The sequence below is a fragment of the Capricornis sumatraensis genome, chromosome 6 (genome assembly GCF_032405125.1).
Source record: "Capricornis sumatraensis isolate serow.1 chromosome 6, serow.2, whole genome shotgun sequence".
Lineage (NCBI taxonomy): Eukaryota > Metazoa > Chordata > Mammalia > Artiodactyla > Bovidae > Capricornis > Capricornis sumatraensis.
Genome location: NC_091074.1, coordinates 119,797,271 through 119,822,653, shown reverse-complemented (window position 1 = coordinate 119,822,653; position 25,383 = coordinate 119,797,271). Strand labels below are relative to the sequence as shown.

General features: G+C 58.7%; 1 protein-coding gene across 1 annotated transcript; it reads left to right on the top strand.

Annotated features, from left to right (window-relative positions):
* The first annotated feature begins 1,965 nt into the window (after nucleotides 1–1,965).
* Nucleotides 1,966–24,562, top strand: COLEC11 (collectin subfamily member 11). Its single transcript, XM_068974101.1, has 7 exons — nucleotides 1,966–2,089; nucleotides 5,223–5,365; nucleotides 13,009–13,080; nucleotides 18,891–18,962; nucleotides 21,548–21,601; nucleotides 23,536–23,631; nucleotides 23,829–24,562. The coding sequence occupies exons 2-7, from the start codon at nucleotides 5,248–5,250 to the stop codon at nucleotides 24,218–24,220; spliced, it is 804 nt and encodes a 267-aa protein (XP_068830202.1). The 5' UTR covers nucleotides 1,966–2,089; nucleotides 5,223–5,247; the 3' UTR covers nucleotides 24,221–24,562.
* The last annotated feature ends 821 nt before the right edge of the window (nucleotides 24,563–25,383 follow it).

Genomic DNA, 25,383 nt, shown 5'->3' with positions numbered 1-25,383 from the left:
CCGTCAAGATTGCTGAGAGCGAGATCTTATTATTCCCACCACACAAAAGAAGAAATGGCGGACTTCCCTGGTGGTGCAGCGGCTAAAGACTCCACTCTCCCAATGCAGGCGCCCTGGGTTTGATCCCTGGTCAGGGAACTAAGATCCTGAGTGCCTCAGCTAAGACCTGTCAGGCAAAAAGTTTTAAAGAAACATTTTAAAAAGCATCGACAACTCTGATGCAATGAAGTGCTAACCGATGCCACCCCTGTAGGCGACCATACACCGTGTTCAGGGCCTACTGAGATCAGTGTGCAGTGCACCTTGGTCTTGAATGTTGGGTGTCAGATATGTTCCAATTAAAACCACACTTTTTATTTTAAAAATGCATGCTCTTTGTCAAGATGAGGAAATTCCCCATCTGTTCCCATTTTTCTGAGAGTTTCTGTCATCGAAGTGTGCTGGACTTCGTCAGATCTTTCTGCTTCAACCAGTGTGACACGAACCTTTCCTGTGTTAGTTTATTGGTATGGCGGACCACTTTAGTCGATGTTTCACTTGAGCCGATTTTTGAATATTGACCCAGCCTTGCATCCCCAAAATACCCCACAGTCATAGCTTATAAATCTTTTCACATATTGCTCAATTCTGTTTGCTAATACTTGGTTAAAGATTGATTTCATCTTTTTTTTTCTTGCTTCCATATCTTTTGCGAGTTATTGGTTTATACTTCTCTTTTTGGGAGTGCCTTGGTCTGGCTTTGGTATCAGGATAACACTAACTTCATAAAGTAAACTGGTGAGTGTTTCTTTTCCACTTCTGTTTCCTGGAAGAATTATATGGAATTAGTTTTTCTTTAAACATTTAGCAGAATTCGCCTATGATACCATCTGGCCTAGAGATTTCCTTTTGGGGAGATTTAAAATCACAAGTGCAATCCCCTTAATTGCTCCAGGACTGTTGAATTCTCTCTTCTGTGGGGAGTCCGCCGTGGTAGCTTGTGTTTTCCAGGAAGTGGTCTGTTTCCATCCGCGTCGTCCGGCTGACTTACACTGTCAGGCAATTTGAATAAACAGTCCGTTCTTCCTCATGCACTTGGGGATGTGTGTGGCATCTGTCCGTCCCTACTTCTGTAATTTGTGATAACTTCTCTTGTCAGTCTTAATAAGTGTTCATCTTTGACCCTAGCTGTTCATGATCCTAATTCGCCAACTGTCTTCTTAAGTGGCCCCCCACCCCCCACGCCCCACTTCCAGCCACACGGAAGCCGGGTCCATCCAGTCTTTGGATCTGGCTTGTGTTGCCTTAAGTGGAATTCCGGTGAGTGGAGGGCTTTTGCGGTCTTGTCATGGGTCAGGGCTTCCCAGGTGGCGGTAGTGGCAAGGAACCCCGCCTGCCAGTGCAGGGGACGTAAGAGACGAGGGTTCGATCTCTGGGTCGGGAAGATCCCCTGGAGGAGGGCGTGGCAACCCACGCCAGTATTCTTGCCTGGAGAATCCCCATGGACAGAGGAGCCTGGCAGGGTACAGTCCATAGAGTTGCAGAGTCAGACACGACAGAAGCGACTTAGCACACACACGCACAGATTAGGTCTCGGCAAGCAGCAGCTGAGTACTTCACGGTTTTGGAGTGGAACCCACGTGGGAGGACAACACAGTAAGTCAGCCTGCGTGTGCTCCTGTCCGTGCGACGCCGGCTCCTGTCCGTGTGACGCCGGCTCCTGTCCGTGCGACGCCGGCTGGTAGCTGTCACTCTCCTGTGTATTCTGCTGCACCCCACAACACGATGCTTCTTTTCAAAAGAAAGAGAGAGGGACAGGGAAGATGGACAGAGAAGGGACTGGTGTGGAAGTTTGGGGGGAAGAGTGAGGGGCCCTGAGACCCCAACGTCTCACACGTCCCCAAGTTCCCACACTCCCTCCTCCTCCTGAGGCTTTGCAAACAGGAAGCCGTTTGCAGATAAGGCTGCAGCCCCAGCCTGAGTCCAGTCGCTGGCCGGCCGACAGCCAGGCCACTCGCCTGACGTGCGGGTCTGAGCGCAGACTCAGCCCGGGGCCCAGGGTCCCCGTGGCCGCAGTCAGGACGCCCCCTCCGCCTGGTGTGCGCCTCAGGTAGGGACTCTGCCAGCCCCTCTGCAGCCTCGGGGCGGGACATGAGTGATGCTGGGGCCACGAGGCGTGGCTGCTGGGGGGCACCGGGGGGAACTGGGTGCGGGGTGGAGCGGTCTGCTCCAGGTCGGCCTGTCACAGGGACCAAGGCCGGGTTCATGGTGGAGACTGCCTGGAGCTGACCAAGGAGAAGCACTTAGTGTGCCAGTTACTAGGAGACTGAGGCAATCCCCGCCACGCTGACTCAAGGCGGGGAGAAGCAGCTTTTCCTGAGTCCCAGCCGGGTCCGTGCCCCGCAGGAGGGGCGCCCCGGGGAACTGCTCCTCTTTCAGCTCAGTTCAGTCGCTCAGGCATGTCTGGCTCTTTGCGGCCCCATGAACCGCAGCACACCAGGCCTCCCTGTCCGTCACCACCTCCCGGAGTTCACCCAAACTCATGTCCGCCCAGCAGCTCTGGGTGGGACTCAGTGACGGGAGTCTGGAGGGGCTGCAGAAGGCAACTGTCGGGGCAAATCGGGTCCCCTTGTGTCCGGTCCTTTTATGATCGGGGAGGGTCGTCCCGCCTCCAGCACTGGGCTGTGCAGCGTCGCAGGGGCATCCCCCACCCCAGCCGCCTGCCTGCGGGCTGAAGCTGGGCCGCAGTCCTGAAGCTGCAAGCAGACGTCTGGGAGCCGCCGAGTGTGTGTAACTCGGTTTTCGGTTTGATGGGAAACGTGTTGCCCTGGGTGTGAGCAGAGCAGCACCCCAAACTTTCACAGCTCCCCAATTTTACTTACGGTCTTGAACAACGTATATGCCAAATAAGAGAACACACAGATAATTCTTGTAAAGTTGGGGAGGGGAATATGGAAAAGGCCTCTTCTTCCTTTGAGGGTCTTGGTAAGAAGACAGGAAAGATGTGTGCCTTTGGGGTGACGCTGGCTGTGCTGTGGCCGCAGGGGAGGCCTAGTGTCACCGTAGGAACAACACAGCGAGTGGGATGGGGTGTCTGCCCCCGAGACCCGCGGCGCTTCCGAGGAACGCGCTGCTCTGCAGGCACTCGAGGTGCCCATAAGGTGCTGGGCCCGCTGTGGGCATTTAATGAAAACGGACAATTGCATGTTTGGCGTGCAGGAAGCCGCATTTTTTTTCATTGCCTGTTTCATTCTTACCAGGTATTTCTCCTAAAAGTTCCAAATTGAATTTCCTTTCCCCTCCGCAAAGCTGCCTCCTTCACGGAGGAGAGGGTCCCAGTCTCGCGGGCTCTGGCCTCCCGGGTCCTGGCCGGGAGATAAGGGTGTTGTTGTTGAAGAGGCGCCAGGAGGAACTGCAGCTTCCTGGTTTATAAAACAAAATTCCTCTTCTAAGAGGGCAGGACGGAGCCTGAAGGCTGGGAAACAGGCTCCCACCAGGGTCTGCCCACCCCAACTGCTGCTGGCAGGACCTGCTGGGTGGGTGGGCACAGACACACGAGCGGGCGGAGGGCCAGGGGATGCGGGAAGGGCTGAGGGGGCCTGTCCGCCACCCAGGGTCCTCCTCCAGCTGCTCCCCTTTCTCGAGACCAAGTTGGAGCAGTTGTTGCTGTTCAGTCGCTCAGTCATGTCCAGCTCTTTGCGACCCCATGGACTGCAGCACACCGGGCCTCCCTGTCCATCACCAATTCCCAGAGTTTACTCAGATTCATGTCCATTGAGTCAGTGATGCCATCCAACCATCTCATCCTGTCGTCCCCTTCTCCTCCCACCTTCAATCTTTCCCAGCATCAGGATCTTTTCCAATGAGTCATTTCTTAGCATCAGGTGGCCAAAGTATTGGAGTTTCACCTTCAGCATCAGTCCTTTCAATGAATGTTCAGGACTGATTTCCTTTAGGATGGACTGGTTGGATCTCCTTGCAGTCCAAGGGACTCTCAAGAGTCTTCTCCAACACCACAGTTCAAAATCATCAATTCTTTGGCACTCAGCCTTTTTTATGGTCCAACTCTCATATACATGACTACTGGAAAAACCATAGCTTTGATTATATGGACTTTTGTTGGTAATGTCTCTGCTTTTTAACATGCTATTTAGGTTGGTCAGAGCTTTTCTTCCAAGGAGCAAGCGTGTTTTAAGTGTCAGAGCAACAGCTCTTGCTAAACACCCTGGTAGTCTCCTGACACAGTTGTTCCTAGTTAGAGAGGATATTCTCATGTACACTTTTGATTAAAACAGTCTGAACATGGCCTGCATCCCACAAACACCAATCGGACAGTGTCCATCGATCTGAGCACACCCATCTGCAGCTAGAGCGGTGGTTCCCTCTCTCCCCGCCCCAGCCCTCCTGCTGAGATGCCTTCTCATGATGTAAGGAGATAACAGAAGCCACAGACACCTGCAGCAGCGTACGTGCATGCATCCTGGAGCTCAAATGCCGGCTAAGGGCTTCCCTGGTGGCTCAGCAGTAGAGTCCACCTGCAATGCAGGAAACAAAGGTTCGATCCCTGGGTCAGGAAGATCCCCTTGAGGAGGAAAAGGCAACCCACTCCACTATTCTTGCCTGGAGAATCCCATGGACAGAGGAGCCTGGTGGGCTACAATCCATGGGGTCACAAAGAGTCGGACACAACTGAGCAACTAAACAAGCAAAACAGACTTGAGTAAAGCAGGTAAGACCACTCAGTGTGAAGCAGGATCCCATGACTGAGAGCCAGGCACACTAGCCCTGCGTTGTCCAGGAATTCTCTGAGCCGACTTCAGGGCAGGGGGACCGGCCGCCTCACAGGTGTGGGGACATGCCCGTCTGCAGGAGATGGGGCTGGGGCAGGCGCCAGAGACTGGGGTCAGGACACCGTCGTGTGAAGGGGCAGCTCTCCAGCGTTTGGTTTTTGACACTGAATGCACCTTTGTGTGTGTTGAACCTTATAAAGAACCAGAAGACGAGAATCTGGAGTAACACCTCCCAGGATAGTCATCGTTGTCACCGCTGGGCAAAGGGGACATCTGGGTGGAGGTTTAAGTTGGCACCCGAGTGAGAAAGAGACAGAGGCAGAGAGAGAGAAGGAGAGAGAGAGGGACGCCCCAGAACGAGGGGAGCGGCCCCAGGCAGGCGGCCTGCGCACTGTCACTCACTGTCAGGCTTTTGGAATTCCCGTCACTGTTTATTCCTCCCCCCTCCTCCAGGAGTCAGCGTCCTGCCAGCCTCACCATGAAGCGGGCTCTGGCTCTGGTGGGCCTGGCCTTCCTCTGTGTGCTCCGGGCTGGGGCCGCTCAGCAGACGGTGGACGATGCCTGCTCTGTGCAGATCCTCGTTCCCGGCCTCAAAGGTACGGTCCCCAGGCCTCCCGGGCAGCGCCGCCCACGTGGCCGTCGGTGGGCAGGCGGGTAACCTGGGAAACGCAACCAGGAGGGGGTTCTAAAGAATGCTTTACACAGAGACCAATTGTAGGAAGAGTCAGCAATTTTAAACGGTCCCTTCTGAATCCCAATAAAATGTACAAATGCACAGAAGTTGGAAGAAAAGCTGGAAGGAGACCCACCGCCGTTTCAGCAGCCGCGCTTCTGAGCACAGAGCCCAGGAGGGCGCGGCGCGCCTGTCTACAGCTCAGCCTCAGCCTCGTCCACAGATTAAATACAAAACGGGGGCAGCATCTAAAGTCAGGTGTCTGGGTTTACAAGCACATCTCGAGGGCACTTCTGAGAAGATGCTGTTTCCATCTGCTTCGGGACAATTTCTGCCTCATCCAGATGCGGTGTCTCTGACCTGCGTGCTCCACAGGCCCCGCAGGGCTTTCTCCCCCACCAGCAGCTGCCCCAGGGACCGGTCGCTTCCTTCAGCAGTGGTCTCTCACCACCTACCAACATGCTGTGGGCAGTGATGAGCCACTGAACTGCCAGGAGAAGGCCGGTCACAGAGAGCTGACCGGCTGTCCCCCCCACCCCTCCCGCACGCACAGGCTGGGCGGGTGCAGTGAGCAAACGCGATCGGAGATCTTCCGCAGAGGGGGTGTGTTGGTGAATCTGCCGGGATCCTGCTCGCCAAGGCTCACCTGCCAGCAGGCGGTCGGACGGGCTCCACGCAGTGGCATGGGATGTCTGGGACCGTGGGCGACATGCTGTCACTCGGCACGCGGTCTGGGTCCCGGGTCTCAGGGGCAGGATGTCTGGGGCCGTGGGTGACACGCTGTCACTCAGTGTGCGGTGTGGATCCCGGGTCTCAGGGGCAGCCTCATCTCACACGTGTAGTTTCATGCTAGTCTATCAACATCAAATCGGCAATTCCAGTGGAGAATCTTCCCAGTACGTTTACGAAAGCCCTTGGAAATCTGGGCAGCTGGTTCTTTCTTAGATATCCAGCTGCTGAGGGATAACTGGCAAACAGAAGCTGCAGCAGCTATTCGGGGCGAGCTTTGTGATACTGGATTCTGCAGGCTCCTTGGGAACCAGCCGCAGAGTCACGCTGACGGACCTGCCTGCACCTCGCCTGGTTACTCTCTGCAGCGTGTTCTGACTCAGAACTGCGGGGCCGCGTGAGAGCCTTCTGGGCTGAGAAGAAGCTGACCGGAAGGGAGGGGGGATTCAGTGTTCTGCACTTTACGGGGGGGTCGGGGGAGTGAGGGGGCAGCGGGGGAAGGGTGGAGGAGAGACGCTCAGGTCCACGTGCATGCATGCCCCCGGCAGAGTGAGGCTCCACATCACGGCAGGGCCCACCCCCGAGATGTGGGGCCCTGCGGCGGGGGAGAGGGGGAGCAGGCTCAGCTGGCCCTCACCGCCTGGGTCCCCGGCTCACAGCTCCATCTCTGACCTTGCAGATGCTCTGGGATGCTCCCTGGCTGCAGAGAGCAGGAGGCCCCAGGAGCAGAGAGAGGCCCTTCTGACCCCAGGCCCTTCCATGAGGCTCAGGGTCGTGGGGCGGCTGGGACTTCTCCAGCACTCGGTGTGCAGAGCATCAGCGTCACACCCAGCTTCAGGGCACAGAGGACGCCCTGCTGCCCCCTGCCCTCTCCAAGTGGCTTCCCAACCACTGGGTGCTCTGGCCACACAGGGAGCCAGGGAAGGGACGAGGGCTCCACCGGCCACACCTGCTCAGAATGTGCCCACAAGAGCCTGTGAAAGCTCTGACGACCGCACATGTGTCAGGAACGGCCTTGGCCAGTGGGGATGGAAGTGAAAACACAATACGGGTCCTGCTCTTAAGGTGAAAGAGGAGGTAAGTGGCCTCCGCTTGTCCATTAGACAAACGCTGGGCCAGGCTCAGCCCATGAGGACGAGCCGGTGCCTGTCTCCTTAGAGAGGAGCCTGGAGACACAGGGGGTCTTAAATGCTGCAGGTTCGGCCGTCCCATGCGGACGCTTCCTCCACCGAGTTACAGGGGCTTCAGGTCCTTCTCAGCACGACTCCAGGCAGCCTTCCCCTGACTGGCACTGTGCTCAAGGTGAGGTCCGTTTGCAGACCCAAAAATAGCAGGCTCTCTTTGCATTTAGAGTAAGAGCCCTTTCCATTATGGCTGGAACAATGGGGTTGCAGGGAGGAGAGCACTAGTGTGTATTAGCAAGCCTGCCACTCAGATTTTAAAAGGGCATGATTATTCTGAAGGTTTTTTCCAATTGATTGGTTCAGTTCAGTTCAGTCACTCAGTCGTGTCCAACTCTTTGCGACCCCATGGACTGCAGCATGCCAGGCCTGCCTGTCCATCACCAGCTCCCGGAGTTTACCCAAACTCATCTCCATTGAATCGGTGATGCCATCCAACCACCTCATCCTCTGTCGTCCCCTTCTCCTCCTGCCTTCAATCTTTCCCAGCATCAGGGTCTTTTCCAATGAGTCAGCTCTTCACATCAGGTGGCCAAAGTACTGGAGTTTCAGATTCAACATCAGTCCTTCCAATAAACACCCAGGACTGATCTCCTTTAGGATGGACTGGTTGGATCTCTTTGCAGTCCAAGGGACTCTCAAGAGTCTTCTCTAACACCATAGTTCCAAAGCATCAATTCTTCGGTGCTCAGCTTTCTTCACAGTCCAACTCTCACATCCAGACATGACCACTGGAAAAAAAATTGATTGGAGGAAGGTTGATAAAACCAGTTAGGTGACTCACACACGCATTTGGGAATTTCGCTCTTCTGAAATGTTGCTCTGGGCCGGTACCGTCTTCTCCTGCGGTCTCCCGGCCCCTTCGTTCCGTTGCTGGGGCACCTCTGCCCTGAGCTTGGCCTGGGGAGGTCTGCCCGCAGACGGCATCTGCAGCAGGAGTGGTGAGAGCCGAGCCGCTGTGGTCCTCCCTCGGCGGCTGTGGACTCAGCCTGGCGATGCGCGTCCTGACGGGCATGCCTTCCCGCTCCGGTGGAGTCTCCCCGAGTGCGGTCTAGGCGCGGGAGCTCGCGCACGGTCGGCGAGGTGCGCAGGCGAGGGGCGAGCCGTACGCAAGGACACGTGGTCTTCCCTTCCGTGAGGCTGGAGGACACACGCACACGGCCGCGAGAAATGAGCAAGACAGCGGAGCGTCAGCCTCTGCTGGTCCAGACACTACGAATACCCGTCATTCAGAACCTGATGTAGCAAATCGGCCCCAGATCAGCGCCCGACAGAGACCCGGCTGTGGGGAAAGGTTCCTGCGCTCCCGGGGGCGTGTGCGCGTTGCCGGATGCGTGTAACGTGTGTAGGCGGGAGGGGTCAGGGGTCAGGAAGACAGTCCCCAGCGAGCACCCCCCAGCCCCACAGGAGCGCAGGCTCTGTGCCCCCAGACAGCAGACACCATGAATTCAAGCCCTGCCGAACACCAACAGGGCTTGGAAACCGCCTGTGTTCCTGTAAGCGCGTCTAGGGCACGTCTGCAAGGAGGAGGTCAAGGTCAAAGTCACAGGACAGGTAGCCACGAACTTTCCTGCCGCTGATTCTCGGGGTCTGGGCTGCCTCCCAGGGTGGGTGGGGAGGGGGGTGAGTCTCCAGCGACCCCCAGCACGCCGTGTGCACACAAGTCATCCCCTCTTCGTCAGAGATGAGGGAGCCAGGCCAGACAGTCTACATGGCCTGGGATGAGGAGGCCCGCGGACTCCAGGTTCTGGACGCCCCACGGCAGGACCTCGAGGAAGGCTGGGGCCTCCATCCAGCGCTGGGGGAGGCTCGAAGGGCCTGTCTCACGGGTCAGAGACACAGAGCCTCCGGAGAAGGGCGAGGAGGGGGTTTCTGCCTAGACTCTGGAGGAGAGAAACCCCTCGGAGGAGGGAGGTGGGAAGGGGGTTCAGGATGGTGGGGGGAACACGTGTGTACTCGTGGCTGAGTCACATCAATGTATGGCAGAGATCACCACGATACTGTAAAGTAATTACCCTACAGTTAAATTAATTAGAAAAAAGGAAAGCAGCCCCATGGATCCCGCTCCTCAGGAAGCCTTAACTGTGTCGGGCGATGTCTTATTCCTGTTCCTATCTCAGCAAGGAGAGTCTGGGGACACGAGGTGACGTTCGGGGCTCTTCAGGCTCTTGCTGACCTTGGATCCTTACTCCCAACCCCTGCTTATCCTCGGAGAAGGGCCCGTGGAAGTGGGTGGATGCAGGGCAGGAGGTGGGACAGGACGAGGTCCTAACGGCTTCCTCTCCCCGAGGAGAGGCTTGGCCGCCTGTCCTCTCCCCAGGGCTTGGTGGTCCCGGGAGGTGTGGCCTGTCTCTGGCCTGTATTCATCCGTGAAGTGGACACGGTTCCCGTATCACATGGGGCTGCAGGGGGCAGGGGCCGAGGTGGTGATGCTCTGGAGATGAGTGAAGCAGTGTGTGAGCTCTCGGAGTCCGTCTTAACCGACGAAAGAAAACCTGGTGGGTTTGCTGGTGCTACTTTTCCAGGCTTGTTGAGGCCCCCGTGAGGTCTGGGCTCCCCAGGTGCTCTCAGAAACGTGGACACACTCTCCTCACTGCCCTCCCGCGATGCAGTGGGTGCCCTGGTGGGCGCTTCCCTCCCGCAGCCTGGCAGGCCGTCTGGTCCCAGCGCCAGCTGCTCCGGGCTCCCTGCCCGCCGGCCCAGACCCCCTGGCTCGCCGCTCCTCCCCCGGCCAGGTGGTCCTCTCCCCCGACTCCCGCCTGGGTGCATCCGCCTGCTTCCGCAGGCCTCCGTCAGAAGCCGCATCATCGGGGAGGCCCCTTCTGGTCTCTGTCTAAATTACGGCCTTTTGTTGAAACCCTGCCTCGTCTTACTCTCGTAGCGCATGTCGCCGTCGGGGAGTCTCTGTCTGACCCCCATTCACGTGCACGCAGGCTTTAAACGTTCCTTTCGCTTGTGTTGCTTGCAGAATTCTCTCTTCACTCCAGACGCCCCGTGTGTCACTTTTGCACGTCTGAGTGGTTCCCCCATTTTCTTCTGCTGCTGCTCCGTGGGTGCTCTCATCACACCCTTCATGACCTTCCCCAGAGCTGCAAAATCACAGCTAGGAAGGCTCAAACGTCTGTTCCCCTTTGCTGGAATTCCTGTGTGGTGGGTGTGGGGATTTGTGGGTTTTTTCTTCAACTCCCGACTCGATAACTTCAAAACCGAAACAAAACTTTTCAGCCCTTCATCCAAGTCCTTCTATCTAATCTTTTGTTTCATAAACTAGCCTTGTCATTGGCTGTTCTGTTGCTCAGCCTGTCTATGTGTGTGTTAAGCCGCTTCAGTTGTGTCTGACTCTTTGCGACCCCCAAGGACTGTCGCCCTCCAGGCTCCTCTGTCCATGGGATTCTCTAGGCAAGAATACTGGAGTGGGTTGCCATGCCCTCCTCCAGGGCATCTTCCCGACCCGGGGATGGAACCCACGTCTTCCGCATTGGCAGGCAGGTTCTTTTCCACTAGTGTTACCTGGGAAGCCCTGTCTATAGAGTAACTGGTTTTGGAAATTCATTTGATGCAGAAGATCCCTAGCTGGTCCTTCTTCAGTGCCATTTGCTCCTGTTCCCTCTCATCTTTGCGGGATCCTCTGGGTCTCATTTCAGAGCAGGTTCGGGCTGCCCCCTGAGTCCCGCCTCCTGGGTTGCTCCTTCTCTGTCACGATGCCGGTGGCCCTGCAGAGCCTGCCGATTCTGGCGGTGACGCCCTGCAGAGCCTGCCGATTCTGGCGGTGACGCCCTGCAGAGCCTGCCGATTCCTGGCGGTGACGCCCTGCAGAGCCTGCCGTTTCCTGGCGGTGACGGAGGAGCCTGTCAGCTGGTGCTTCAGGCCGGACTGCCAGTGCTTCTCCCAGCGCCATCGCTGCGACGGTTCCCTTCCTTTTTAAAGAGAGAAAGAAAGTGGAGTCGCTCAGTCGTGTCTGACTCTTTGCGACCCCATGGACTGTAGCCTACCGGGCTCCTCCGTCCATGGGATTCTCCAGGCAAGAGCACTGGAGTGGGTTGCCATTGCTTTTTAAAAGATAAAAAATCCCAAGAACTATCCCGCAATTCAAGGGCCCGTGTGTGCGCTGCACGTGTCGGTCGCCCTGAGTAGCGGCCCCGGAGCCGCCGGGCGGTGACACAGCCCCCGCCTTCCAGGCCTCCTTGGCGCTCACTTTGCTCGTCTCTTCACGCTTCGGGCCAGGTGATCGGTTTGGGGAATGTCACTGGGGAGTCGGTAATCTCAGAGGAGCGGGCCACCCAGTGAAGGTGCACGGGGGCTGTTCAGGCAGGACGGAAGTGCACGCGGACTTGTGCACGCCGGGGAAGGCGTGTCAGCCACAGCCACTCCCGGGAGCAGGGGCAGCGGGAGGCTGTGTGAAGCATGATGACTGTGGTGAGGACAGGCTCCCCGTCTCCAGAGAAGGGAGGCCCACCTTGCAGGGGGCGAGCGGGTGAAGCACAGCCTCCTGGAGGGTCCGATGAGGAGATGAAACCCCTCCAGGTGGAAGCAGCGTGTGAGAAAGACCTGGGCTCTGCACACAGGCTTGTGGGGCTTAGAGGCGGGATGTTATTTTTAGGGACCTTTGGCTGTCAGTGGTTTTGAATCTCCAGCCAAGGGAGGTGTCCTAACGCTCATTCTGGAGCGGAGACCGGGGCGGGCGGGGGAGGCCTGGGTGTTCTGTCAGGACTCACCCCCTCGCTCCCGCCACACCCTGACCTTCTCTGGCACGGTTCCCTGCGACCTGTGCCCTGTCACGAGCTGTGTGAGGGCAGGCTCGTGGTCCACGCGCCCCCAGAGCTGCAGAGACACGGCTGAGCGTGGGGGCCCCAGAGGGGACCGGGGGAGCTGGCTGGCCTGTGCGCAGTCGGTGGACACTCACTGGCTCAGCTTCGGCCCAGTCTTTGGCTCAGATGGTAAAAAGTCTGCTTGTAATGCGGGAGACCCAGGTTTGACCCCTGGGGCGGGAAGATCCCCTGAAGAAGGAAATGTCAGCCCACTCCAGCACTCTTGCCTGGAGAATCCCGTGGATGGAGGAGCCTGGTCAGCTACAGTCCATGGAGGTGCAAAGAGTCAGACACGACTGAGCGACTTCTCTGTCTCTTTGTGACCCCATGGACTGTAGCTCGATAGCCTTGGTGAGGGGGATGGAAAGCCAGAAATGACTCAGGGCCTGGGGCTTGGCATCTGGGCGAGTCGATGTCTCAACGGCAGGAAAGTCCACAGAAGAGACTACTTCTGGGGGAAACCCTGGGGTCGATTTGGGACATGCCAAGTATGTGGTACCCGGGAGACTCAACAGACAGCCCATTTCCCCTTTTCAGTTTTGAACAAAATAAATGAAACAGAGCCCAGTGACAAGACTGGGCGCCAGCCCTGAGGGTTGTCTGGAGAGGGGCTGCTGCAAGAAGGGGGTGGGCGAGGACGCAGAGTCCTGAGAGCAGACCTGGGAGGGAGACCAGCTAGGAGGGGGTCGGGAAGGGGGGTGAAGCCCCTGGGGGCTGGGCAGGAGGGAGGTCAGGGCCCCGGCTGGAGGCACAGATGTGGAGCAGCTTTCTCTGGTTGCCGCCTCCGCACAGAGGCTGGGGCCCAGCACTTGGCGTGAGGTCCTAACGGCCTGTGGCTTCTTCCGCAGGGGATGCTGGTGAGAAGGGGGACAAAGGCGCCCCAGGACGGCCCGGAAGAGTCGGCCCCACGGGAGAGAAAGGTACCCGCCGCCCCTGGGCCCTGGGGGCGCTGCTGGGGGAGAAGAGGGAGGGGGAGTGAGTGAGCAGGTGCCCAGAGCGCTCTGTAAACAGCGCTCCCAGTCCTGCCTGCCTGGCGCCAAGAAACCAAGTGCCTCCTGGGAGGCACATATCGAGGGATGGCCCAGGGCGCGGAGCTCAGCTCTGGCTGGCCCTCACGTGCCCAGTGATCGTTACACGCAGGTTCAATTATGACGGTGTGCAAACAGTGATGGAAACAGTTACATCGGTGTGCAGGGGAGAGGGCACAGATTTGGATGGGCCATGGTGGGGGGGCACTCTATGACCTCCCGTTTATGGCTGATGGACCCTAGTCATTTTTGGGGGGGTTCTGAAACCTGAGAACGGAAGTCACTTTGAACCTGTTCCCTCGTTAGTAAAACGGTGTCGTGTAGCCTGCCTCCTGGGCTGGTGCTGAGGTTCACAGGGAAGCAGCTACACGGTGCACGGCGATGTCAGCCAATGTCCCCTTTAGGGTTCACTTACTGCTGCTGCTTTAAAATTTGCAAAGTCCTTAAAAGCAGTGTGCCGAGTGCTCTGTCAACGCTGGGACACTGGCCTGGGGGCCCACGCCCTGAGATGCTCTGGCCCGTCCCCAGCCAAGCTCTCAACACTGGCATCAGGAGAAGGTGCAGCCACATGGGAAAGGCCATTACGTTTGTCAGCCCATGCCCTGTTTGCTCACTCTTTCGAGGTGTGATTTGCCCACCGTCTCCTTTGGGAGGTGCCATCCTTGACTTTGGCCTGTGAAACCCTGGTCCCACCAAGACCTAGAGCGTTTCTGTCACCACCACCCCTCCATCAAGCCCAGGAGCTGCTTTTCATTAATTCTCCCTTTACTTGGAACAAATTAATTAAAAAATAAACCAACTATGCTCCTGGCTCAAAGTTCAAAACGTATATTCATTCCCAGGGACTAGCCTCCTTCCTTCCCCACCAGCCACCCTCCCCTCTGACCAACTGTCAGCGTTCTTCATCTTCGCAGAGCTATTTTGGAATGGCCAGGTGAGCTCTGTTCTTCCCTGCTTCTGTAGGAACAGTTGCAAAATGTATGTACTGTCGTGCGTTTTGTTCTTTCCGCTTGTCCGTGTACTTAGAGATCCGTCCACAGGAGGACACGCGGGTTTGCTCGCTCCCTCCTGACGACCCGGTGTCCGTGCTTTAGCTGACTGGTCTCCCATTACTGCAGGTTTGCAGTTTCCCAGCGCCTTGCTGCAGTGAGTCATCTTTAAATGTCATTCTTAATGTGCACGAGTGGAGCTTGAAGATAAATCCCAGGCGTGTAATGGTAGATCGAAATGCTGGTGTCTTTGAAATCTGAGTGGATACGGCCGTTCAAAAGGGTCAAACCTGTTCACCCTTTCTTTCTTATTGAAGCTAAAGGAGGCCATCCGCCATCACCCTCACTGTCTCAGAGAGCTGCCAGCCTGGCAGCAGTGAGAGGCTACGTCAGTGTGCTTTTTAGAAACATATGTTCACTTCTTCGGCCACATGAGGCCTTTGCTGGGACGCGCGGGAGCTCTCGGCGCAGTGCCCGGACTCCTGGTTCTGGCCCACAGACTTAGTTGCCCCGAGGCACGTGAGATCCTAGTTGTCCGACCAGGAACTTTTTTGTTAGTTGCTGAGAAAGTGTGAGGGATTCCCTGCAGATGTCCAGAATGTCCCATGGGCGTCCAGTCTCCCTGGTTTTGCACCGTTTTCCCCGTGGGACCCCTTCCTTCCCTTCTCCGCTGGCTCCTGACTGGAGTCTTCCCATCCCATCAAGGACACGGCCCTTGGAAGGCCCTCAGTCAGTTGTCTGGGAAACATCTGGAAGGAATGTCTGAAATCTGTGGGTGGCTTGTCTGAGGGCCTGGGTGACTGTGCGGAGACCCGCCCCTCCCCAGGTTCTGGCGGGGGGCGGGGGGCGGGGGGTGGTCTGTGGCCCAGGCATCTGGCCATGCTGGGCTGGGTTCTCCCTGCTGCCCACCGGGCAGATGCTCTGCCCTGAGATGCCCCTCCAACCAGGAGGACCAGTTGGGCTTATGCAGTTTCAGCTTTGGTTTGGGGGGCAGCCGAGGTGGGTAAGACTGGCGGCCGGTGCCAGGGGGTAGGGTGAGTGGGACCGCAGCACCATGCCCCCGGCGTCCTTCTGAGCCCAGCTTCCACGGAGTGCCGGGGCTGCTGCAGGCGGGGGTCTCCCGCTTTGGCTGGCATGGCATGTGTTGGTGGGGGGGGCACCCTCTGGTCACACACGGAGCAGCCCCCTTGCTGGGAACTCAAAGCAGCTGCACCAGAAAGTGCCTGCAAGCTGCTGGCTAGCTTTTCTGGAAGAACAAAGATGGCCCTTGCATGCGGCAGATCCCCTGTGCCCTGCCCACCGCCGTCGCAGTCCTTCATTGGAACGTGACTCCTGCCCGCACTCTGCAGGAGCTGCACTTGCTGATAACACCTGCTAAACGCGTGTCATCTCAAGCCCCCAGACACGCAGCTAAGAGGCCGCCCGCCGGCCCCCGAGCACAGGAGCTGGGGCCCCTCCCGGCCTGGGAGGGTGGAGAGCAATCTCGACCCTGATGGGCTTTCTGGGTGCTGGAACGCTTGCGTCATCCCCGTTAAAAATCGCTGAGGAAGCGGGCTGCCAAGAGCTCTTTCTGCCCTGTCTCCTCTTCAAAGGACCGTGTGAGAGCTTCATTAAAATTGATGAGAATCGCCAGCCCACTGCAAGCCCCGTCCCCCATGCGTGGCCAGAGGACAATGTGTGCAGTGCCCGTCTCATTAGCAGAGGGGATGGGCTCCCTGGGAGCCACCACCGCCGGCTCTGGAGGCGTGGAAGGACAGGGTCTGAGTGTGTCCAGTGTGTTCCCAGGGCGGGAAAGTTTGCCTTTGTCCTAAAGGACTCGAGAGGAGGCAGGATGAAGGCAGTGGGCTCTTGTTGCGACCAGTCCCCGCCCGGTTGGCAGCCACTTGGCTTTTCTGACCGTGGGTTGCCCTCAAGCAGAGAGCGTGTGAATATGTCAGGGGACCCAGTGGTTCTCACCTCTTTCTTCTCCAGCAAACCCCACAGAGAGAATGTTCCTTGAGGAGCGGCAGTCCACACCCCGAAGGTCTCGCGTGCGCAGGGTCACACTGCAGGACGTGCTGGGCTCCTGCTCCCAGGTTCCAGCCCAAATGCAGCGAGGCTGACAGGGTTGCAGGGTGTGTGTTTATGTTTGCATGTCTGAATGTGTTGTTCGTGCGCGTGTGCATGTCTATGTGAGTGTTAACATGTGTACGCATGCCTGTATCATGCACACATATGCACAGGCATGTATACGTGCACATTTGCGTGAATGCCTGGGCATGTGTATGTGCGTGCACACGTGACAGGCACACACATGTATTGTGTGTAATATAGATGTGTGTGTGTACACGTGTGTGTGCACGAGTTCCCCAGCACCAACACTGCCCGCAGCAGCACCCACAGGTGGTGTGTGGGACCCATGTAGGGCAGGGTGCTGGTCGTGCTGGCAAGGGCGACCACTCACTTGGGGCCCAGCTTCCCCCAGGGCCCACCTTCTGCACAGAGGCCCTCTTGTGAGGCCACCAGGCTGGGAGCAGGTGGCCTGCTCCCAACTTTGAGGCCTTGGAGTCACTCCACGATGTGTTAAAATGTAGATTCTGGTGTGTGAGCTGGTGGGCCCAAGGCTCTGTGTGTCTGTGTGGGTCCAGGCGGGGTCGAATGACAAGGGGAGTTCAGCCAGGGCCAGGGCCCAAGTTCTGAGTACCCCGCACATGGCTCCTCAGGGGCAGGTGGGCAGCACCATGTGCCCAGCGTCTCAGACCACAAGGAGGACGTTATCACCACATTGTTTGGAGAGAGTCGACTTTGAGGACCCAGATGCAGGGCTGGCTGACCCCCAGCCTTGGCTTGCACAGGTGGCCTCCTGCACCTCCCGCCTTCTCACGCCCCCAAAGCCTCAGGGGTCCCCAAGCCTGGTTCTGGGACCAGGATGCAGACCAGCATCTGCATCACCTGGGAGCTTGTGGGGACACCCCTCCCAGACCTCTGGAGTCCCCTCTCTGGGTCCAGCCATCTGTGGTGACAAGCCCACGGGGGCCTCTCCCCAGATCTGCAGACCCACAGCGCCTTCACTCCCCTTGGCCTGGGGCTCCAGGCCCACCTCCATCCCCTGCCCCATGAGCCGCTATGGTCTGATTGTCTGTATCTGTACCTGGATTCTCAGAGCTTCCTGCAGCAGGGATCACATCCCACACTCCTCCAATTAGTGGCGAAGTTTGGCTGTGCAGTTCATAGATGGGCTGAACACCAGGGGCTCTGCAGTCATCCTCAGGTCATGACTTATTTACGACAGCAGGACGCGTGCTAGGCCCTGACTGCGTCCTTCAGCAGATGAACCGAATCATTGCTTGATCGGCTGCTAAGCTGGGAGGTTTTGTGGTGGGGGGGAGGCGGGGGAGGAAGCACTTCACCAGATTGTTCCTGATGGAGGCGCTTCCCCTCCAGGCCCTCCTGCCAGCCTCCCACCCTCTCCTGTCTGCTTGGGGCGGCAGGGGCTCTCTCAGGAGAGCAGAGGGGTGGACAGGTGTTGTTCTGAGCTGCAGGGGTTTCAGGGAGAAGTGAACCTCAGGTTGTCGGAGGCCTGCACTCTGTCCTCACCGTTTCTAGTTGGAATCTTCTTGGCAAACAGCAGACTCCGGGTGACGGGCCCACGCTCACACCCGACCTACCCCAATGTGACCCAGGCTCCTCTGCGGTGGTGGGTCTTCTGAGTGAGGCAGCGCGTTCCCCAGGCAGGAGGTCGCTCCCCAGGCTCCAGCGCCCCGCCCCTCTGCAGTGGGGCCCTCGTGCTGGGGACCATCCACCCTGCTCCGCACTGTGGGAGCAAGTCCCTTGACTCTGTGTGTCTGCCCTCCCGTCCGCAGCTGTGGTTGGGCGGGTGGTCTCCGAGACCTCCAGCTGCTCTGGGCGTGGGTCTTCATGGGGCTGCCGGTGGAGCCCAAGTTTAATCTAACTTAGCAGATCTGCACATCCCCTAAGGAGGCCATGGCAACTGTCCCAGTGGACCCTGCTGGACAATGAGGAAACAGTGTGAAAACCAGCTGAACCACCCCAAGAGACCCCCATGCCTCTCCTGTTACAGCACTCGTTACCGAGGTTAGAGCCGCCTCCTCCAGCAGACACAGCTCTGTCTCTCTTGTGTCCCCCAGCGTCACGCAGGGCACATGTGTCTGGGGCAGGAGCTCGCCTCGTGGCTGGACCAGGGACCTAAACCTGGGAACCTGGTCTATGCAATGAACTGCTCCTGTAATAAACAGGAGCGCGTCCGTGCACGCACTCTGCCCCAGACCCCTCCTCCTTGTGCGGATCTGAGCCGGCCCTGGTGGACTGGGGGCGTGTTTCCACCTCCACTGTGGGTCAGCCCTCAGCCTGTGCTCTGTCCTGTGACCTTGACCTGGTCTGAGCTGGGGCAACGTCACAGAGGTAGGACTTGCCTGAGTGCTCGGTCTGAGGCTTGGCTGAGTGGAGGACATAGGGGTGTGCGCGGAGGCGTCCGCTGTTCCGAAGCGTGCAAGACTTGGGGGGGAAATGGTGACAACAGGTGACATGAGGAACCTTCTGGGGTCAGTTGACCCCACGACCTTGGAGAGATTAAGAACGGCTACGTATCCGGCCTCCTCGTGTGCATTCGTGGCTGGGTGTGCGTGCGTGTGTGTTCCAGCAGATGGCGTGCCTACGCGTTACCTGTACGCGTTACCCGTGCCTTGGCCGACCGTGATCTTGTTGTTTCTGCAGGAGACGTGGGCGACAAAGGACAGAAAGGCGGCGTGGGGCGCCATGGGAAGATCGGCCCCATTGGCTCCAAAGGTATTTTGCTCGCATCTCTGGCTCACGTTCCCTCGCAGGCTCACCGCTGGGCGCTCGGAGAGCAGCTGGTGGGTGTGTTTATTGTGTGTGCTTTACACGTGATCAGGTCTCTCCCTGGTTTTGGGAGTGATCAGACTTGACTGGTGCCACCAGGCAGGGGTGCCCCCACCCTGCAGGGCCTCCTGATTGTCCCCCGAGCCTGGGCAGCTCGTTCCCAGCACGAGGGCCCCACTGCAGGGGCGGGCTGCTGGAGCCTGGGGAGTGACCTCCTGCCTGGGGAATGTGCCGCCTCACTCAGAAGACCCACCACCGCAGAGGAGCCTGGGCCACACTGGGGTAGGTTGGGTGTGGGTGCGGGCCGGTCACCCGGAGTCTGCTGTTTGCTAAGAAGAGTCCAACTAGGAAAGGTGAGGACCAAGCTGCCCGGGCTCAGGGGACAATCAGGAGGCCTGTTTGAGCAGCAGAAGAACAGTGTTCTGGACACACTGTGTGTCCACCTCCAGCTCGGTGGCTCAGACTTCCTGAGACTAGGGGGGTGGCTCCCCATGAGCACAGGGGAAGCAGCATCAGTGCCCACCTCATCCCGTTTGACCTGCACAACCCTGGAGGGTGGGCTTAGAAGATGAGGCCCAGGGCAGTCAAGGGGTGGCTCGGCCTCGTGCTCTGCCCCCTCTGCCCTCCGTCAGTGAATGATTTCTGAGCCCCTGGCTTATCTGCACCTCTGCTGGGCCCCAGGGCTCGTGATGAGGCAGGCAGGACCCGGTCTCGTGGAGGCCCCCACAGGTCTTGTCGTGGGTGTTGGTGCCAGGAGACCGAGGCTGGGGGACCTGGAAGGCTGTGGGGGCTCTGCCCAGTGGGCACACCCTCCACACAGTCCTGGCCAAGGAGCCCTTCCTGCCAGGGCCGGGCTGGGCCAGGGCAGGTCCCTGTGGCCCCCATCAGGAGAGACCACCTAGACCCACTCGTGACTAAAAGCCCCAGATAGGGTGACGGGGCACAGTCCCCGGACCCCACGCTGGGGACAGGGACCGTCTCTAAAGCGCCTCTGCCCCTAGCAAATCCGCAGGGAGCCTCTGCCCCCGGGATTCGTCACGGAGCACACAGACGTGTGTGACACAGAGGATGATACGACTGCTTCCAGAAAACTTTAAAAAGTGGTGGTAAAACATTTGTAACATAAAATTCATCGCTTTCAGCGTCCAGTTCAGCGCCACTAAGTTCCACTGCCGTGTTGTGCGACCACCACCGCTATATACATATTTCCAAAATACTTCCGTTACTCCAAAGAGAAACTCTGTCCTCATGAGGTAGTAACTCCCCTCTCCCCTCCAGCCCCAGCAGCCGCTTATCCGCGTTCTGTGAACTTGCCCACTTAGATATTTCACATACATGGAGTCACACACTCTGTGTGCTTTTGTATCTCATTTCACTAGTATGATGCTTCCGAGGCTCATCTCCACTGGATCAGGCGTCAGGACCTCCTCCCTTCATAGGCTGAACAATTTTCTGTTGCACGGAAGGACCACACTGTACTCGCCCCTTCATCTGCTGGGGGTCGCTGGAGGGGTTTCTGCCTTTCAGCCATTGTGCAAAAGGCAGTGGGTGTTGCTTACGAGTAGGGGTGTACATGCTTGTAACACACAGCGCGTGCTCTGGGTAAATGTTAGAGTCTTACGGGGGACAGCTTGCCCTGGGGGTACTCAGTGGGCTCAGCTTACCTGAGCTTCCATGTCTCTGAGGCTGCCATGCTGGGCCCTTGTCAGGCTGAACCCTGAGTCATTCTCAAGCTCCTGATGCTGATAAAGGCATCACTAGGATGGAGCCTGCCGAGCTCTCTCCATCTCCATCAGACAGAACATGGGTCTCCAAGGATATGCACTTCACTGTCCCTTCACTGCCCCCAGGTCAGCGGAGATGCTTAGGTTCTCTCAGGGGGAAGAAAGATTACGCTTTAGGGACATCCCTGTGATTTAAAAATAAATATCCATCGTCTAATTTCAAAGCAGCTAGAAGCTCTGTCTCTGTGGCTTTCTCTGACCCCCTTGTTTCATAAGTTGGCAGAGATGGAGGGTCAGAGTGGCTGAGTGGCATGTCCTGTCCACGGAAGGCTGGCGCCCAGGTGTCCATGGTGACACCTCACTGCCTCTCAGAGAGGGTCGGGGAGGACCAGTCTCATCTTGACTCTGTTTGGCTGGGTAATCCGTAAGGTCCATTCATCTCTGAGGTCACATGTTCTACCTGGGTTCTCTTGCTGTGATGAGGGACTCAGATAGGACTGGCACTGAGCCTAAGATTTCCTGAGATGATGGATGTCCTAGGAAACGTGCTGGCTTTCCGGGATCGACGTGATGCTTGTCTGGTACCCTCTAAGTCCCGTGCTGTGTGTGTGTGTTCCCGCTCATGTAAGCAGAGCCTGGAGAAGCGATCATCGACAGACTGTGCCTCCCTACAGTTCACTGCGGGAGGAGGGACCGGGAGAAACCCCAGGGCACTGCCCGTGGAAGAATGAACGCTGTCACCTGGACAGTCTGATGGAACATGCCCCAGCTCTGCTTGGTGACTTTGGCCTTGCTTCTCTTTTGCAGGTGAAAAAGGAGATTCTGGTGACATAGGACCCCCTGGCCCTAACGGAGAGCCAGGTATGGCGTAAAGGGTCCAAGGATTTCTCAAACGTGTGTTAAAACTGCACCTTTAAAACGTATAAATAATGACAGCATGCTGCAAGGGGCTGGAAAGCAGCACACGAACCTGCCCTCCCCTCCCCGGGCGTCGCTGCCTCTGTGGACTCCTCCAGTGTTCCGTTTCCTCCCGCCTGAACGTGTCCGTGTCCTGCTTAGGGCCGTGGTCTGCCTGCCGACTGCATGTGGCCCCAGCTCCTCATTCGGCTCAGACACAGGGGTCCTAAAGACCCCTAAAGGCGTGCTTTCCTGATGCGTCTCTGGGAGCCCACTTGCTCTGAGCGCCTGGCTTCTCTGAAAAGCATGTCTGTACCTTCTGGTTCTGCTCTTTCTGGAGTCCTGCAGCAGACTCCCCAGGGGACCCCAGCCCAGCTCGTCCCTGCCGGCCACCCCTCCTGGGGGCCGCGGGGGCCCGGCTGCGGGCAGACCTGTCCTGTCAGTGTCCTGTCGCCCCCACTTCCCCCCTCTCCCCGGAGGAGCCGCCTGCCCCAGCCCCCGCTCTGGCCCGCCCAGCGCCCCGCTCGCGCCTCCAGCGTCCCCGCCAGGTTCACGTTGTCCACAGCCTCCCCCACCCGCGCCGGACTGTCCCTGCGGTCACCTGCCCCGGCTGTCCTGTTTCCCGTCCCTGCCCCGCCCTCCCCCGGCTCTCGCGGCCGCTCAGACCCCCTGCTGAGACCCCCTCCTGGCGGGTCTGCACCTGCGGGTCCTTGTCTGTCCCTCCCGGGTGACCCAGGAGGCACCTCACAGACTCCGGATGAGGGGGGAACGCGGTGTCCGCGTCCCTGGGGCGGCCCCTGTGCGCGCTGAGGGGCCCGTCGGGTGGACAGCGGGCCCAGCTCTCCAGCTCGGCCCTCAGAGACCTTGAAGACACGTCTCGGAGGAAGTTCCCTCAGAGCGAACCCACCAGGCGCGGCGGCGCCAGGTGCCCCGGGAGGGGGGCGCCCTGTGGGTGGTGGGGGTGGTCGGGCTCTCGGTGAGAAAGGGTGCTGGGAGTCTGGATGACGGGCCAGACACCGAAGCTGACCATCAGGCTGCGAAGGTGGGCTGAGCGCTCACGCAAGGGAGTCCCGAGGAATCAGTCCTGCGGCCGGGCGGAGCCGCGGTGGGCGGAGCCGCGAAAGGGTGGGCGGAGCCTCCGGGGGCCGAGCCGCGGGTGGGCGGAGCCGAATCGCGGGTGGGCGGAACCGCTGGTGGGTGGGCGGGTGGTGGGCGGAGCCGTGGGTGGGTGGGGCCGCGGGTGGGTGGGCGGAGCCGAGTCTCAGGTGGGCCGAGCCGCTGGTGGGGTGGGCCGAGTCGTGGGTGGGCGGAGCCGCGGGTGGGCCTAGCCGCTGGTGGGTGGGCCGAGTCGCGGGCAGGTGGTGGGAGCCGGCAGCCCTTTCTGATCTGGAGCGGATGTGTCTCCACGTGCAACTCGCCCAGGACGCTGTGACAGCCAAGTGACATTTCGAGAAGGCTCCTTACCCCGTGGAGCTCCTCAGAGCACGAAGATTAGGGTTCTCTCGAGAGTCCGGGAGGAGACACCTAAACTGAAGCGTGGTGGGCCACGCATGTGTGACCAAACATCGCCCAAGGGCTCCAGCTCCACCACGCTTCCCAAACGTCTCGTCTTCTGTCCCCCGCCCCCGAAACACGGTCCAGACATCCTCCCGCGGTGACGGTCTCGACCGCCACTCTCGCCCACCCCGTGTCACTTCTGCACCCCCACTGATTCCTTCCCACGGTGACCAGAGCGAGAATGAGACCTGGGCGCCCCTGTTGCTGCCCTCCCACCGCTCCTCGCCTTTAGGGTCAAGCCTCGCTTGCAGCTTGGACGGCCTGCGTGTCTGCTACAGCACCTCGGTGCTTTGGGGAGGGGGATCATCTCCTAACATGCTGGCCATGGTCTCCATCCGCAGGCATCCCGTGCGAGTGCAGCCAGCTGAGGAAGGCCATCGGGGAGATGGACAACCAGGTCACCCAGCTCACGGCCGAGCTGAAGTTCATAACGAACGGTGCGTGCTTCGGGGCACCTTCCTGCTCCCGGGCCTCCCCCAGCCCTGCCCCGGGAACTGCTGGCTGCGGGGGTGGTTTCCGTGGGCCCGGCCGGGACTCCGTGTCTGTGCACGCTGCACGGTGCGCTGGGTCGGTGCTCCGGGTCGGTGTTCCATTCGGGGACCGCCGGCCCTCACCCCCAGCCCTGTCGTCGCAGCCGTTGCTGGGGTGCGCGAGACGGAGCAGAAGATGTACCTGCTGGTGAAGGAGGAGAAGCGCTACCTGGACGCGCAGCTGGCCTGCCAGGGCCGGGGCGGCACGCTGAGCATGCCCAAGGACGAGGCCGCCAACGCGCTGCTGGCCGCCTACATCACACAGGCCGGCCTGGCCCGCGTCTTCATCGGCATCAACGACCTGGAGAGGGAAGGCGCGTTCGTCTACGCGGACCGCTCGCCCATGCAGACCTTCAGCAAGTGGCGCAGCGGGGAACCCAACAACGCCTACGACGAGGAGGACTGCGTGGAGCTGGTGGCCTCGGGGGGCTGGAACGACGTGGCCTGCCACCTCACCATGCACTTCCTCTGCGAGTTCGACAAGGAGCACATGTAGGGGCCCTGCCCCGCGGCCCCTGCGTCTCCAGGGCCTGAAAGGAAAGTCAGTGTTTCTGGCTATTCCTAAGAACTTAAAGTTTTACAGCTTGTAGCCAAAATGTTTGTTATGTAATTATTACTCAGAATTGCTTTTGGCTTTGTCCAGAGGATAAAATGACTTCTTTAATTATTACAACAGTTAAGCACAAACAATGGTAGTGAGGTCATGGAGGACTGTATATGGAAAAGCATCCTCTTACCTCTGATCAGTGCTTCTGTAAATTATATTAAAATATAAGTTCCTTTTCTTTATTAATCAAGTAGAGACGGCTTTGCTTTGCTGCAAACCCAGATTTCAAGAACAAGAAAAATAAAGGCTCCGAATCTGATTGAATGTGCGGTGTCCTTTCGTCCTCCACGTCCTCACTAGCGGCATTCCTTGGTCTGTTCCCGTATCACTGTCACCCCCAAACAGCAACTTGTGACAAGTCATCGGTGTCCCTGAAGGTGCTGTGGGGCAGGACTTCACACCAGGCACAGCCAGGCTCTGCCTCACCAGCCACACTTGACCGTGAGGTCACACGGGTGGCTGGACGAGGCCTGGGTTCCTCGCTGGGCGCCTCTGCCCTGCGCAGCCCCTGAGGACCGCTGGTGCCTCCGAGCAGTGCGGCCTGAGCCCATCAGGGAAGCGACGCCCTATCGCAGTCTGCACCCCTGTCTCAGGAGCCAGTGGCCAAGCCCAGCCTGCACTCAGGAGGGGGCTCCTGGGGGCGGGGCCACTGGGGACCATTCTAGAAGCTGCCTGCCACAGTCACCCATGTTTCTTCCTCCAGCATGTCAGAAACCTCAGCAAAAAAACCCAAGCATCTTCATTTTTCTAAGGAACAAATACCAAGCATCTTCGTTTTTCTAAGGAAGCACGTAGATGTGCACGTACAAAGGAAAGCAGCTGGGGCTGGGGGCCAGAAGGGGGCTGCGGGGAGACAGCCTCAGGGACCCCTGCGAGTCTGTTTTGGGAGCGAGGCCCTGGCTACCCGACCATGCAGGATGCTTGTACACTGATTGCCTCGGAGGAAGGGATGGTCTGCCTAGAGCGGCTGGGGCGAAGGGAAGGCCGGGTGACGCCCAGCGCAGGCGGGGGCTGGTCCTCTTCGAGCACCCTGTGGATGTGTAGGTACCGCA